We start from the raw sequence: 16,129 nt of genomic DNA on the forward strand, positions 1-16,129 counted from the left end.
GCGCCTGGGTGGCTCAGTTGGTTAAGCGACTGCCTTCGGCTCAGGTCATGATCCTGGAGTCCCGGGATCGAGTCCCGCATCGGGCTCCCTGCTCGGCGGGGAGTCTGCTTCTCCCTCTGACCCTCCTCCCTCTCATGCTCTCTGTCTCTCATTCTCTCTCTCTCAAATAAATAAATAAAATCTTTAAAAAAAATAAAAATAAAAAAATAAAATGCCATTTAAAAGAAAGTGGAGCAGACTATTTGAAGCTTATTGCAAAGGCAGACTCACCCAAGAGGTACCTTCTTCTCATGTTTAGAATTCTGGAGCTGTCCTAGAAAATGGCTGGGGAGAATTTGCCTTCCAACTGAGTTAATCTTGACTGCCAAGCACAGGTTACAATGGCACCTAGTATGGCTTGAACACCTTTCTGTTGGCAATAAATGCTTTAGTTTAAGTGACCACTGAGCTTAGTGAAGAAGTGAATACAGGCAGTATTCCCTCCCTTTAAACATCTTTCATTCTTTAGCTCGTATCTTGTAGGAAAAAATTCTAGGAAATGAATTTTCAGTAAAATGAGCTAGTTCTCTTGGCAACCTCCCCAGCCTTCCTACCCACATCATGGAAATGCACAGGAGTGTTGCCAAGAAAAGGAAAAAAGGAAAAAGAGAGAAGGAGAAAAAAGAAAAAAACAACAAAAAGAAACAGGAAATTGCAAACTGGTGAAATCCGAAAAGCATTGTTAGCCTTACTTAGAAATGACTGTTTCTGTTAATTATTTTCCCGAGCATGGAATTCTTTTCCCCTTGCAAGGGAAAGGTGTTGGTTATGGAACGGGAGTGGCTTCTACATAAAACCGGAATGCTTATTCAATCCTATCAGAGTACGCTGAGAAAGAAGTGCAGAGGCTGGTGGGATCAGGGATGCTCCCAGGACAAAGAAGTGACTTATGTAAGATACATTTCAAAATCAATCTTTATCGTGTTCATGAAACACTTTCAGGGATTGACCTGACAAGGCACCCTGAAATTTGGCATGGTTCTCTCAGAGAGGACAAAAGTCAGGGCTTCGAGGTGAGCTACTTCCTTTCTCAGCAAGGGCAGCTGACACGCTCTGAGTGTTGCCTTCTCAATGACTGGGAAGGCAACACGGGAGGGAAACTCAGTAGGACAGGGTTTGAACATGCTTTGTCTGGTAGGTTCTAGGTGAGATGAGTTTTCAAGGAATTTCTCTCCCCTAGGATGAAACTCCTTCACCTCCTTGCAAGTCTTTTCCAAATCCAACTCTTTATGAAGCCTACCTTGACCATTTATTTAAAATTGCAACTTTCTCCCACTCCTAATCTCTTAACCCTGCTCTATTTTTATTATTTATTTTTTAATATACAAATCTTAAGTGTACAGGGCAGTGAACTCTTATATATGTATACACTCATATAACCATCACCCAGGTCAAGATAATAGAACTTATATAGCACCCTAGAAGTCTCCCTCAGTGGCCCCCTCCCAGCCAGTCCTGTTCTATTTTTTTCAAAGCATTTGTCTCTTTTTAAGATAAAATTTGCCAGGGAGCCTAGGTGGCTCAGATGGTTAAGCGTCTGCCTTCAGCTCAGGTCATGATCCCGGGGTCCTGTGATTGAGCCCCATGTCGGGCTCCCAGCTCAGCAGGGAGTCTGCTTCTCCCTCTGCCTCTCCTCTGCTCATGCTCTCTCTCTCTCTCTCAAGTGAATAAATAAAATCTTTAAAAGAAAAAAAAAAGATACAATTTGCCTGATTGGTTCACTGACCTATCCAAGCAACTAGAACAGTGAGTGCCTACTATATGCTATTGTTAAATGAATGAATCTTTAAAACAATACCCATCATGTCCCTTTATCCCCACCTCTCCCCACCCTCCACTCCATGTGGTCTGTAGCAGAAACAAACTAGCTTGAAATCTTCAGTGTCTACACAGGGGTGTTAAACATAGCCACAGCAGTGTTACTGATCAGATCTGAGTGTAGGCATAACGTCTCTCTTCTAAGCAATGCTTTCTTGGACAGGTTGAGCACTTGCTGGTAGATCTGCAAGAAAGAAGGGATCCTTCCTTTAGTCTAGAGTCATCTCTTGATTCTTTTTTTTTTTTTTTTTAAAGATTTTATTTATTTGACAGAGACAGGCACAGCGAGAGAGGGAACACAAGCAGGGGGAGTGGAAGAGGGAGAAGCAGGCCTCCCGCCGAGCAGGGAGCCCGATGCGGGGCTCGATCCCAGGACTCTGGGATCATGACCCGAGCCGAAGGCAGATGCCCAACGACTGAGCCACCCAGGTGCCCCTCATCTCTTGATTCTTAGCTGTACTGGCCTTTCTCCTGGTAGGGCAGAGCCCTCCTCAGTGGCCTCCCTTCCTTCTAACTCCTGCTCCTACGAACGCCAGCACCTGGCTTGGGGAACTTGGCTCATCTTCATGCTTCTGTCTGCCAGTCAGTTGCAGATTCTGGCCCCTCTGCACCCTGCCATTTTTCCTGATGCTATCCCTCAAAGTTTCTCCTCCTTCCAGTGGTAACTCCTTCAGGCCCTCATTATGTTGCTTTACTAGCTTCTTAAATGGTACCCTCATCTTCAGTCTTCTTTCAAACTAGTCCTGTTACTTTCCCTAAAACACAACCTGGATAGTGTCACAGCTGTGATCATAAACTTTCAATGGTTTCCAAGTGCTGTCAAAAGGAAGCCCAGACTCCTTAACCTGCCTCCCCAGGCTTCTAGGCCCCAGTTCCCTCTCCAGCCTTATGGATAACCATTGTGCTGTCAGCCAACTGTCTTCCCCATTGTTGCTCACTGGTCCCTGTGTTTTCGGGCTTCTGTATCTTTGCTCTGCTGTTGGGTTCAGAAAATGGAAGGAACCATTTGAGGTCATCCAATCCAGTCTCATTTTATAGATGAGGAAACTGAGGCCCAGAGAGATTAAATGATTGACCAGCCCACTTGCTCAAAAGTCAAGCGTGACAGGGTGCCTGGCTGTCCAGTGGGTGGAGTGTGTGACCCTTGATCTTGGGGCCATGAGTTCAAAGGTCACGTTGGGCGTAGAGATTACTTAAAAAAAAATCAAGTGTGTCTAATGGAAAAGAAACTCAGGGCAGTTTAGGGTTTAACAATATCCGTTGAATCTTTCATGTACCTGGAGATCAAATAGTGGGCTATTCTCTGAATATCCGCTCCACCCAACTCTGATCCCTAAAAGTGTGGATCTCTGAGCCCCATCTTAAGCATGGCCTCCTCAGAGAAGTCTTCCTTAAGCCCCCAAGTGGGCATCTGAACTCTCAGGCCAATGACCTGAACCTCTCTGATCTGCAGGTAACTAGATATTTATCTAGGAATATTATCTTCCCTACTACATTTTAAGCAAACTCTTTGATTCATTTTTGACTTTCCTCCATTCTCTTTAGAGCTTCTTCCATTGTGGGTGGGCAATAAAATTCTGCTGAACGGAGTTTCCAGTGTAAAGAGTGTTCTGTATATAGCGTTGAGGAGGCACGATTCACAAGCCCAGACACCAGCCCAGCGACCACGCACGCGTGTCCCAAATTTCCAGCTACTGCGTGCCATTTCGCCTGTGGCACCTTGGCCGCTTTGACCCCAACCCCCTAAAGGCGAAGGAGTGTGGTCTCAGCAGAAAGCCTGCTTGCTGCCACTACAGAATAAGTTTCTTCAGGTCTTTTGGCGTAGTCCCTTTCCCCACCCTCCGCGCGGTGAACCGCGACGCGCGTTCGGTGTCCGGTCCTGGAACGTGACTTGGCCTCGAGAGTGTACAGCTCCCCTTACCGAGGAAGGTCAGGTCCCAGGCGAGCCGCGGCGCGGCCAGCCTTCCCGGCTGGCGCGGTCGCCGACGCCGGGTGGCGGCCAGGCCGGCCGAGGGCGGCGGGAAAGTGACGCGGGGACGGTGGGGCGGGGTGGCGAGCGCGGCCCCCGGGGAGGCGGGAGCGCCCGAGGAGCCGACAGCGACCGCGGCTGCCGGGTCGCGGGCCGGGCGAGGCCGGGGACGCGCTCAGGGGACGGCCGGGGTGCCCAGCTGCCGCCAGGGCGCACGGAGGGCGCGGGGCTGGACCTGGGCCTGGTGTGCCCGCCCAGGGGCTCCCGGTCCAGCCCCTCTCCGCCCCCGGGAGGGGCAAAGGGAGGGCAGACGGCCGGGCCCGCCCCCAGCCCCAGCCCCAGCCCCAGCCGCGGCGGCCGGAGAGAGACTGGAGGCACCACCCCGGAGCGGAGAAACCAGTTTGGCCGGTCCGGGGGTGCGGAGGGAAAAGGGCGGCCGCCGAGGACCGGCGCACGGACGCGGGGCGGGGGAAGGCGGGGAGCCATTGGCGAGAGGCGAGAGCCAGAGGAGCCGCCGCCAACTGGACACGCTTCCCGGGGCCCCGGGCCAGCCCCCGTGCGCCATGAAGCGCTAGCGCGGCTGCCGGGGCTGGGGCCAGGCGGTGGCGGCGGCGGCGGCCAGGTGCGCAGCGAGCGCGCGGAGGGGCGCGCACCCGGCGGATGTCCCAGCCGGGGCCAGAGAGCGCCAGGTAAGGAGGGGCGCGGCGCGGGGCCCCCAACCTTCCCCACCCGGCCGATCCCGCGGTGTCCCACAGGTCCTCTGGGCGCCCCGGAGCGGGCGGACTCCCGGGATCCGGGATGCGGTGGCAGCAGCTGTCGGCGCCCTCCGGCTCCCGAGCCCACAGCGGTGGGATTTAGGTGGGGGCCAGGAAACTTCGCGGCCTCGGGGATGGGGAGGCACAGCTGGCCGGGGAGGCAGCGCTGTGCAGACGTCCAGGAGGTTTCACTTGCCGGGAGGAGAGAGAACTCGCAGGTGGCGTTTGGGTTGTTTGGGTTTGCCACGCACATGTCTGGGGTTAAGCTTTGAGGGGCGAGCCTGGCAGGACTCGCAGGCCCTGGGGGGGCAGTTCCGTTGGTTTCCCTGCAGTGTCTGCCGCCCTTCTAGAAGTCTCCCGTGGCTAAGTTCTGCTGGGGCCCCCTTTGGGAGCCGATGCCAACGTGTCTGAAAAAGACCTTAGGACCTAATGGACCTGGCGCACCTGCGGGGAGGGATGGAGGGCGCCTGCTGCAGGACCACGTACCCTCCTGACGTCTTCCGTGAGCTTTAACGCAGGTCGGGAGGTGATGGGGGAAGAGGGGCACTTTTCCTGGTGATGGTAGGGTCGTCTCCGCCAGCTCCCGTGGCACTGCCACAGGCCATCTCCTTCCCTCTCCAGTATGATGCCCAGCGCTGTCATTTCGCCGCTGTGCGTGCGGAGCGGCAACTTGTCCGGACCGGGGTTGCAGAGAATGGCGAGTGTTTTAACCCTCCACTTGCCCACGCATCCCCAAGGGAAAGAAAAGCCTTCAGCTGTCTGCCCAACTTCTCCGAGGGGATGTGCGCGCCTGGTCCCGGAACGCAGACTCGCCACAGCTGGAGGGGGAGGACGAGAGTGCGGAGGGAATGCGGAACGGGGGAGGGGGGTTGGCACGCGCCAGTCGGGCCCCGGGGCCGCATTTCCGCCCCGCGAGTGCCCCTCAACCCCACCTGACCCTTCTGGCCTGCCCGCGGTGCCCCCAGGCCGAGCCCAAGTCCCAGTTCAGCGCCGGACGCCGCCGAGCTCCCTTCCCAGAAACTGCCCGCCCGGTTGGCTTGAGAAAAGATTCTCTCCCATCTTCCTGGTTGCATTGCCTTCAGATTTCTGCCTCTACTCCTTGAGAATTCCAGGAGACGACACAGGCCACGTGCCTGAAGATCACCAGGCACACAGTAGGTTATGGACGAAGGTTGACTGCTTTTAGGAACAAAAACTGAAAATGTGTGATAAAATCTCCAGTGATGGTAAACACAAGAGCATATAAAAAAGAGGAAACACAAAATGTGAAGTAAAAGTTCTAATTTCCATCGTCTCGGGAGCCGGGAGCGCTTTTGTGTTAGACCTAAAATGCCATTCATTAATGTGGAGCCTATTGGGGAAGGCTTTATGTGAACCTACTATAAATACTTTTACGGTGCAAGAGATAATTAATGCTTATTAGCTGATTCCTTTCTGGGGGAGAAGTCTGCCTGCAATTACTCTCTGAATTTTCTTAATGACTTTCATTATGTGGTGGAGGCTTCCTGGTTGTAGTTTTAGGTAAGAAACCTTAACCACTTTCTTCTTTTGCCACTTGTTGGTGGCTGTGCTTTGGTGATATTTGGTGATTCTGTGTGTCAATTGAGGGCCGAACAAGGCACATGTAGCTTAATACTGGTGAACACAGATGCCATCTGTGCGAAAGCAGCTTTGGCCCTTTTCAAACTTCCTTTCTGGCTTTTATTTTAAGGAAAATGCATGCCAGGGGCACGTGGGTGGCCCAGTCGGTTAGGTTAAGCGTCTGCCTTCAGCTCAGGTCGTGATCCCAGGGTCCTGGGATGGAGCCCCGCATCGGGCTCCCTGCTCAGCGGGAAGTCTGCTTCTCCCCCTGCTTGTGAACTTTCTCTCTTTCTCTGTCAAATAAATAAATAAAATCTTAAAAAAATCTTAAAAAAAAAAAGGAAAATGCATGCCAGTGTGCACTTATTCTTGTTAGTGATGGAACTAGGAGGTGTGTTTTTTTTTAATTTTTAAATTGAGACTTTATTTTTTTAAATTTTTTTGAAAGATTTTATTTATTAGAGAGCACAAGCAGGGGGAGTGGCAGGCAGAGGGAGAGGGAGAAGCAGGCTTCCCGCTGAGCAGGGAGCCCGATGCAGGGCTCAATCCCAGGACCCTGAGATCATGACCTGAGCCCAAGGCCGACACTTAACTGGCCGAGCCACCCAGGCGCCCCTAAATTGAGACTTTAAAATAATGATTTGGTGGGGCGCCTGGGTGGCTCAATGGGTTAAACATCTGACTTCAGCTCAGGTCATGATCTCAGGGTCCTGGGATCGCGTCCCGCATGGGGCTTTGTGCTCAGCGTGGAGCCTGCTTGTCACTCTCCTTCTGTCCCCTTCCCCACCGCTGGTGCTGTCTCAAATAAATAAATACAATCTTTAAATAAATAAAATAATGATTTGGTAGAGCAAATGGCTTAACAAAAAAGTCTGCGGACTTAAGGCAAGTTTAATACTGGCTCCATGTTTCCCCTGGATTTCAGTCTTTGGGATCTTAGCATTCATGCACCCATCAGCTCCTGCTATTAGGGGTTTCTTTCCCTCCCTGTCTGCCTGCCTTTCCTGCCTGCCTTCCTTTCCTTATCTTTGAAAAGCAAGGAGTAGTGCAAAACCTATGGATTTAGATTCCCACAGGTTCCATTCAGTTCTTTTACTTATTTTAAATTGTATTTGATTTTTATAATTTTTTATTATATTTATTTTTTATTTGTGTTTATTTATTTATTTTTATAGATTTTCTTTATTTATTCATCAGAGACAGGGAGCAGCAGAGGCAGAGGGAGAAGCAGGCTCCCCACGGAGCAGGGAGTCCAATGTGGGACTCGATCCCAGCACCCTGGGATCATGACCTGAGCTGAAGGCAGACGCTTAACTGACTGAGCCACCCAGGCACCCTATATTTACTTTTTAAATTGTCTAACCTTAGGTAAATTCCTAAATTTTTTGAACCTCAGTTTACCTAAAAAACAGTATTATCAACTTCCTTTGGTTGTTGAGAGAATTAAATGAGAGAACAGGTGAATGTCCCTTATACACAGGTGTTCTTGTGTTCTTACTTTCTGCTATTTTAGAAGTCGTATAATGCCCAGATGTTTGGTGTATTTTTTTTTAAGATTTTATTTATTTATTTGACAGAGCACAAGCAGGGGGGAAAGGCAGAGGGAGAGAGAGAAGCAGGCTTCCCACTGAGCAGGGAGCCCAATGTGGGGCTCCATCCCAGACCCTGGGATCATGACCTGAGCCAAAGGCTTAACCAACTGAGCCACCCAGGCGCCCCTGTTTGGTGTATTTTAATATTTTATTGCCTTGCTGGTTTGAATTCCTTTTCAGTTTTTCATAAACGACATTCATGAAATCCAGGTGATCCTTATAACTCTAGAGAGATTCGAATCTACTATTTATGTTTTCTCTTATGAATGCAGAGGAACTTGCTTTTTAGTTACCAGAACAAGTTTTGTGGGGTCCATTCATGTCATGTATGTCTAAAGAAAGGTGTTTTTAAGTCCCTTAAGCACATAATTTTAGATTTGCTTCTGTATTTGCTTCTAGATCCCTCTCCTGGGAAGTTTCTATGTGTGTGTGTGGGGGGGGGGGGTTGTGTGAGTTTTCAGGTATGTGTTGGCATCGTTCAATTAGCTTAATTGTATTCATAACACCTGTAGGTGTTTTGTTACTTATTAAGTAAAAATTAATTTGCTGCCAGAGAGTTTTAATAACACAAAAAGAAGATAGCTTATCCTTTATTTTGTTAACCAAGTTACTCCTGAATGCCCAACTAAAAAGAATGCCCAATCTAAGATCTTGTGAGGTCTTGTGTTATGGAAGACCTGGCATAGTGGAGGAAGAGTCTAGAAAGCGTGTATATATAAAATAGTCTTGTTTCTTGTTCTTAGAAAACAGAGGAATTATCATCTGATCACCTAAGAATACATTCGTCCTCTCCCTAATACTTTTAAATGCATTGTACTTTTAAATACATTGTTTCCCAAACACACACAATAGGAGGTATGTTCAATAACTGATCCCAGGGCCCCCAGAGCCCAGAGGCAGCAGTAAAATAGAGGTTGGTGACACGTGCTTTGGAGTCCTTTGACCTAGCTTGGAATCCAGGTCTCACAGCTTTCTTAGCTGTATAACCTAGGGCAAGTTACTTAATCCGTCTAGCTTCAGTTTATCTGTAAAATGGTATAATAATAATAATAATAATAATAATAATAATAATAAACAGTACCTCACAAGGTTGTGTGATGAGTTCCAAATAAGAGATTGAATCTAGCTAAATTTGGCTTGGCACAGAGCTCAATAAGACGTAGTCATTAATACTGCTGTTGTGTTGGGACGCCTGGGTGGCTCAGCTGGTTAAGTGTCCAACTCTTGGTTTTGGCTCAGGTCCCGATCTCAGCGTCGTGAGATCGAGCCCCATCTAGGGCTCCACACTCACCATGGAGTCTGCTTAAGATTCTTTCCCTCTCCTTTCCCCACCTCCCTGAACCTCCCCCCACCTCCCCACACTTGTATTCTCTCTCCTTTCTCTCTCTCTCAAAAAATTGTTTTACTGTTGTGTTGTCGTTGGTATTGCTCAGTAAATAATTATTGCTCATCCAGCAATTGCCTTTCTCCTAGACTTTGTAGGAAACAGGAATCACTTTGCATGTTGGCATTTATTTAGCAAACATAGGTGACTATTTGCACCAAGCTTTGGTAAGAAAGAGTCCCCTAGGGTAGGGGGCAGATTCTGAACCTCCACATCCAGGATTTGACTTCTGGGGCATAGATGTCTGGGGACAGCATGAAGTTCGACAGTCCTTGGTGGCCTAGGGACCTGCCCACTCAGTCACAGCCATGAGGTGCTGGGTCGGTGGAGGCCCTTGGGACATACAGAACACTTATGTGTCTCCTTTACCCCCCACCTCCTATCTCTTTTCCTTTGGCCTCTGTACTTCCATTAAAAAAAAAAAATTACTCCTCCGTATTCAAAACTCAGGAGTTTCTGGAACTTGAGTCTTCCTGAAAGGATCCGCGCTGTGTGTGAGTGTCTCTCATTTGTGGCGCCTAGTAAGCAGTACTAATCAGAGACCCTTGATACAATCCGATTCATTCATTCTTTTAAAAAATACCTTGAGGATCTCTTCTCCAGCACTGTCCCGGGGATTACCTCCCTGCTTCACTGAAACCTCTGAGGGTCGCAGAGGGCCTGAGTTATGGGTTGGTTGGTTTGTTTTTCCTTCTTTGGTAAGAACATAGCCCCGGTGTTCCCTTTCCCTCTGGTCTGGATGTTGTCCCTCTTTGCAAGGGGCGATGGTGGGCCCAGCCCAATTCCAGCTCTGAAGCTCTGTGTTCATTATCAGCCTCCAGACTAGTGAATTGGCATTCAAGAAGGGAGAGCTGGGCCCAGAGGCTTGCTCTCGGTCTGGGAAAAGACAATGACTCCTGGTGGGGGTGGGGATGGGGGTGGGTGCTGAGGTCACCCTTGTCCTGGGACAGCCTTTCTGTCGATGGCCACCTCCCCTTCGTGTGACTGAGAATCCTGTCACTTCGGCATTGAGTACATGTGTATCCTGACCTTTGGCTGGTAGCTTTGCTCTTTATTGACAGGGCTGTCGTTTATGGCTTTGTCTCTTTGCTGAGTGGCTTTCGTTCCACCAGAGCTGAGGTTTGTTTGGTTAGAGCACACAGTGTTTGAAATCTGTTTTCTAACCTTTACTCAACTTGAGCTGGAATATCCTCATTGGAACTCCTCAAGCACCGAGCATTGTCCTCACACAGTCTCCGATTGCCTGTTCTTGCTGTTGGGGGAGCTCCCAATGGGTTGGATGCGTTATTTATTTTATGTGCGAAGTGACTTGTTCACAGATTCTTACTGTGTCTTCTTGGGATGCAGTGAACTACTAGACCATTCTTGGAGATATGTATAGATGACCCCTGGATCCAGAAGAAACATTTAATGTTCTCTCTAAGAAAATAGATGACCATTTGTCTTGGGTGGTTTAAATATTCACTTACACGAGAAGATGGGTCAGATTTTGTATGTTTCGTGCTGGAAACTATTGGCCTCACCACCATATTGGGAATCAATTTGCAGGCCTGTAAGCCAGGTACTAGCAAATGTTATATCAAAAATTCTGGAGGCTTATAAAACAAGCAAAGCAAGTGTGTGGGGTTCATCAGATGGAAGAGCTTGTGGAGATTATGTGAAAATCTGTACTCATGATCTCACCTTAGTGCAGAAGTTTATTTCATGGGAGTTCTGTTTAATTGTGGCAAAATATTGATAAAATTTGCTGTTTTTAAATGTGAACTCAGTGGTATTAAGCACCTTCATGGTATCAGGCAACAATCACCACTCTCTATTTCTAGAATTTTTTCATCATCCTATTCTGATACATTGTACCCATTAAACAATAGCTCCCCATTTCTCCCTCCCCACAGCTCCCAATAATCTCTATTCCACTTTGTCTCCGTGAATTTGGCGAAGTACCCCATGTAAGTGCAATCATACAAAAAATGGATCCTTTTGCCACTGGCTTATTTCACCCAGCAGTGTCCTCATTGTTCATCCATGTCTTAGCAGATGTCAGAATTTCCTTCCTATTCCTTCCTGAATAATCACTGTATATATACCACATTTTGTTTATCCATTCATCATCCATTGACACTTGGGTTGTGTCCACCTTCGGCTATTGTGAATAATGTTGCTATGAAGATAGGCAAATGAGTATCTGTTCATAGGAGTTTTTGAGATCATCTTCGGTTTTGTGACATTTATCTTTCATAGAAAGTGGCTAAGATGGGCAGGGACGATTTCCTCCAAAACAGCTTGGAGATAAGAACGTGTGGCGCTACGGGGAGGATGGTTGCGTGGAGGGCGCGTGAAGGGCATGACACGTTTCTCTTTTTCACCTGCAGCAGTTCTTATGAAGCCGGCCCATGGTGTGGCTGATACTCTGCTTGCCTATGCAGGCATAAAAGCTCAGGAGCCCTGGTTCCACAATCTGGAGGCCTCTGCAGATCACAGCTGTCTTCTAGGGAGGACATTCTGTAGTAGAGAAAAAAATCCTTGACTTTCCTCCAGAACTGACTTGGACTAAAACACATTGTTTTCTTTTGGTGGAAGGAGGGTTAGCATGTGAGAGAAACTGATACTTAAATGTTTGAAAAATGGGGGCACCTGGGTGGCTCAGTCATTAAGCGTCTGCCTTCGGCTCAGGTCGTGGTCCCAGGGTCCTGGGATCGAGCCCCACATCGGGCTCCCCGCTCAGCGGGAAACCTGCTTCTCCCTCTCCCACTCCCCCTACTTGTGTTCCCTCTCTCGCTGTCTCCCTCTGTCAAATAAATAAACAAAATCTTAAAAAAAACAAAAACAAAAAACCTTTAAATGTTTGAAAAATGGAATACTTAATAGATTGATCTCTCCCTTAGGATCGAATCCATGGTTTTCAAAGTAAGCTTTAAGGCCAAAGGTCAGTTACAGGCTGTGGAATGGCAGAATTATCCCATTGTTGCACATGTGTAATAATAGCAGGATCAAAACCAGAAGCCCTTTTTAAATAATTAGATGTCAGTCTGTTAGGTTAAAGGCATCTTAATCTATATTTTTCAGAGAACAACAGGCACTCAGTTTATGTTCAGACTGTGAAAAATTAGCCAAAATAAGAATTTGCATGTTTTAAAAGCAGGGTTTTTTTTTTTTTAAGTAAAAAAAAAATCTTCAAACTAAGCCCAAATACCACCATCCTTGGGTATTTCCCATCTTCCTATCCTCTGCTCGTTATAGCCACAAAAAGGATATTAGGGCTAACATGGCTGATCTCTTGGAGGTTTGATACTTGATTTTGTCTAGCTCAACTTGATTAAGATTGTTTAGAATTTTTTTTTTTCTCAGTCTTAGGCTTCCCCCCTTACATAGAGAAACGTGGTGAAAATTCTCAAAGGTCAATTTGAGAACCTCAGGCTCTGTGACTTGGTGAATAAATAGCATCTAATGTGTCCTTTGAGATCACTTGGACCAATACTTTTTTTTTTTTTTTTTAAAGATTTTATTTATTTATTTCACAGAGAAAGACACAGCGAGAGAGGGAACACAAGCAGGGGGAGTGGGAAAGGGAGAAGCAGGCTCCCCGCCGACCAGGGAGCCCGATGCGGGACTCGATCCAGGGACTCCAGGATCATGACCTGAGCCGAAGGCAGTCGCCCAACCAACTGAGCCACCCAGGCGCCCCGGACCAATACTCTTTTTGAAGCTGAAGGAAGTTTGCCCAGGCCCTGTCTCCTGGTTAACTCTTGGTCTCCCTTCCCGAGTTCCATGGCCAAAGAAGGACTCTCTTGGTTTCTCCTAAGGAACTTCCTGTCTTCTCGGTCATTCCACAGAGTGGACTCTCTTTCTTAGCCTACTAGTCTGAAACAGAGGCCTCATTCATCCATCCTGCCAGCTACCTGACAGATATTAAAAGGCACATCCTGTGTGCCAGGCACTTGGCATCTGTCGGTGAATCCAGTAGATGAAGAGCCTGCCTTCATGGAGCTCACCTTCTAGAGAGGGGAGACAGTCGATACTGAAGGGAGTCAAGCGGTATACGATGTAGTGTATCTGAAGATAAGTACTAGAAGGGTAAAAAGAGCAAGCGGAACAGGGTAGAGGGGCTTAGGGGAGGGGGTCAAGAGAACAGGATGTAGTTGGAGCGTGGAGAAGGTGACATTTGAGCAAAGACTCAGCAGGGAGAAGGGGAACCTTGAAGATATGGAAACGGAGTGTCCTAGGCAGAGGGGACCGAGTTCTCTGTGCAGAGGCCCTAATGTGCAGGTGCTTGGCTCCTGATTTGTCTGATGAAGCCCATGAACAGGTGGTTGGCTGTTCCTCAACCCTGTGTGTGAGCAGAGGAATGGGAGGAGAAGCCGAGAGCAGCAGGAAGGGGAGCCCCACCGTGCAGGCTTCCTAGGTGTGCAAGGACCTCGGCTTTGACGTTGTGCAGGACTGGGGGACATTTGGTGCAGGATGTCGCCCAGTGGAGTAGCGTGATCTGTGGTCTGGTTGCCTTTTAAAAGGGTCATTCTGGTTGCTGTGCGGAGATGGGGGTGGCGGGGGTGGTCCTAGGCAGGGAGCCCAGGTAGGAAGCTGACCCAGGTGAGCCATGGTGGAGGCTGGGACCTGGGTGAGCTCTCTGCGAAAGAGAAAGTGGTGGATATATTTAAAAGGTAGAGCCAACGGGATTTCCAGACGGATTGGCTATGGGGTGTTAGAGAAAGAGGAGCCAAAGATAGCTTTCTTGGCAGAACCTGGGTTGCAATCGGAAATCTGAGTTTGCTGTAAACTCAATGGGCTGTGTTATAAAGAGGCTCTTCAGAAATATGCATATTTATGTAAAGTCGAGGTCCAGAGAGCTTTACCTTTGTTTATCTTCAGAGCCTGTCTTCCTACTTTAGTCGGGGGAGAGGACTGGTAGAAAAAAGGAAATGGTTTGCACAAAGCAGGGAGGCCTTTCCTGGAAGGAAGATGGTCTGTAATGCACAGGGTTTGCGGGGCGAGGGGGCCTCTGCTGCGAGAGGGGAGTGGCTGCCCCCCCCCCCCCAGGTCTGCTGCTAGAGGTGTTGCCCGCTTGCTGTGCGTTGCCTCCTTGGGAAGGCAAGTTCTTGCTATCCCTCAGGTGCAGGCAGGCCTCCTCCATCTCCATCCACATGTTGTCTTTTTTTTTTTTTTTGAGGGAGAGTGAGAGCAAGGGGGGTGGAGCACAGAGAGAGGATCTCAAGCAGACGCCCTGCTCAGTGTGGAGCCCGAGGTGGGCCTCGATCTCACCACCCCCAGATCATGACTTGAGCAGAAACCAAGTGTTGGAGGCTTAACCAACTGAGCCACCCAGCCACCCGCCCCCCCCCCCCCCGCCTCCGCAACATGTGGTCTTTTTCTTAAATAGCTTTATGGAGATATAAGTCATGTGCCGTATAATTCATCCCTTTAAAGTGTTTAGTCCAGTGGTTTTTAGGATATTTACAGAGTTGTGCAACCATCACCACAATCTGTTTTAGAACCTTTTCATCACCCAAAAAAAGAGATCCTGTACCTGTTAGCGGTCACTCATGTTCCTTCCTCGGCTCAGCTCCTGGCAACCTCCAATCTGCTTTCCCTCTCTGGCCTCTATGTATTTGCCTATCTGGGCATTTTGCATAAACGGAATCTTACAGCATCTGTTCTTTTGTGATTGACTCCTTTTACTTAGCAGAATTTTTTTTTTTTTTAGATTTTGTATGTATTCGAGAGAGCAAGAGAGCGAGAGAGCATGGGGGTAGAAGTGGAGGGAGAGGGACAAGCAGGCTCTGAGCTAAATATGGAGCTTGACTCAGGATTCGGTCATGACCTGAGTCCAAACCAAGAGTTGGACATTTAACTGACTGAGCCACCCAGGCGCCCCTGAGCAAACATCCACATTGTAACATTTATCAGTACTTAATTCCTTTTCCTTGCTGAACACACAAGTTACTTTTGCACATGATGTGTTCTTGAAAAAAGACACAGGCAATGGAAATGTTAGTCACAAGCAGATTGACTTACATGTTACAAAGGGAATTGTTTGTGCCCAGAGAGCTAAGTGTGTATGTGTGTATGCGTGTGCAGTCATGCACACACACGCCTGTGTGTGCCTTAATTTGTTCTGGTTCACAGTTGAATACAAAGTTCATGGGATCTGTGAATGCATCTAAAGACCAGTGGCTTCTGGTATCTTAATGATTTTCTTTCATTCAGTGATTCAACAATTACTTATCAAATTCCCTCTATGCTCCAGGGCCTATGCCCAGAAATGGTGGTTAATAGAAGGATGAACAAAACAGATATGGTCCTCCCCTTTGTGGAGCTTACAAAGGTCATTACGGGTGGGGTGACAGGACTAGGTATGTAATAAAAGATTGAACAAATATATGAAACAAACTGATCTTAGAATCACAATCTATGATAAGCACTTAAAGGAAAATAAGACACTATTAAGAGAATAATGAGATCCTACTTGAAAATGACCCCAGAGGAACCTGGATGGCTGTTGATGGATGAATGGATAAACAAAATGTGAGGTATCCCTACAATGGAATGTTATTCAGTCTTTAAAAAGGAAAGAAATTCTGACACGTACTATAACGTGAGTGAAACGTTAGGGACACCCAGGAGGGGCCAGGGGTCAAGCTTTGATAGGTTCAGAAGTCTTGGCTGGAGACGCATAACTTTGGGAACTGGTGGTGCGGAGGTGGGTTTCCGGAGTTCCACCGCGACGTTGGAAAGCTTATGAAACTGGTGTGTCCTGTCCTCAGGGCCAGCCTTTTAATTTTGATAGATTTTTGTGAAATCATACATTCAGCTTTTTTTCCTTTTTAAGCAACAAAGCATTTACACTTGAGCAAAAAAAGCACTTGTATGGATGCACGGGCCCCGCCTTATGGATGAAGAGGAGATGGAGGGCCGTGCAGTATTGTCTAATACTCAGGACAACCGCATACACATCAGATGCTTATCAGACGCAAGAAAGGGCCAGTTTGTTTTGAAT

At 48.0% G+C, this 16,129-nt stretch overlaps 1 protein-coding gene across 3 annotated transcripts in view; it reads left to right on the plus strand.

Moving 5' to 3' along the window:
- The first annotated feature begins 4,351 nt into the window (after positions 1–4,351).
- ATP8B1 (ATPase phospholipid transporting 8B1) overlaps positions 4,352–16,129 on the plus strand; it is a 135,857-nt gene continuing 124,079 nt past the window's right edge. For all 3 annotated transcript variants that reach the window (XM_081801123.1, XM_006736928.3, XM_081801124.1), the window contains exon 1: positions 4,352–4,515. In XM_081801123.1, coding sequence (XP_081657249.1) covers positions 4,487–4,515 — 29 coding nt within the window. In that variant the 5' untranslated portion in view covers positions 4,352–4,486. The remainder of the gene's footprint in view (positions 4,516–16,129) is intronic.

Source organism: Leptonychotes weddellii, chromosome 13 (assembly GCF_054177405.1).
Source record: "Leptonychotes weddellii isolate Sample4059 chromosome 13, ASM5417740v2, whole genome shotgun sequence".
NCBI classification, from domain to species: Eukaryota; Metazoa; Chordata; class Mammalia; order Carnivora; family Phocidae; genus Leptonychotes; species Leptonychotes weddellii.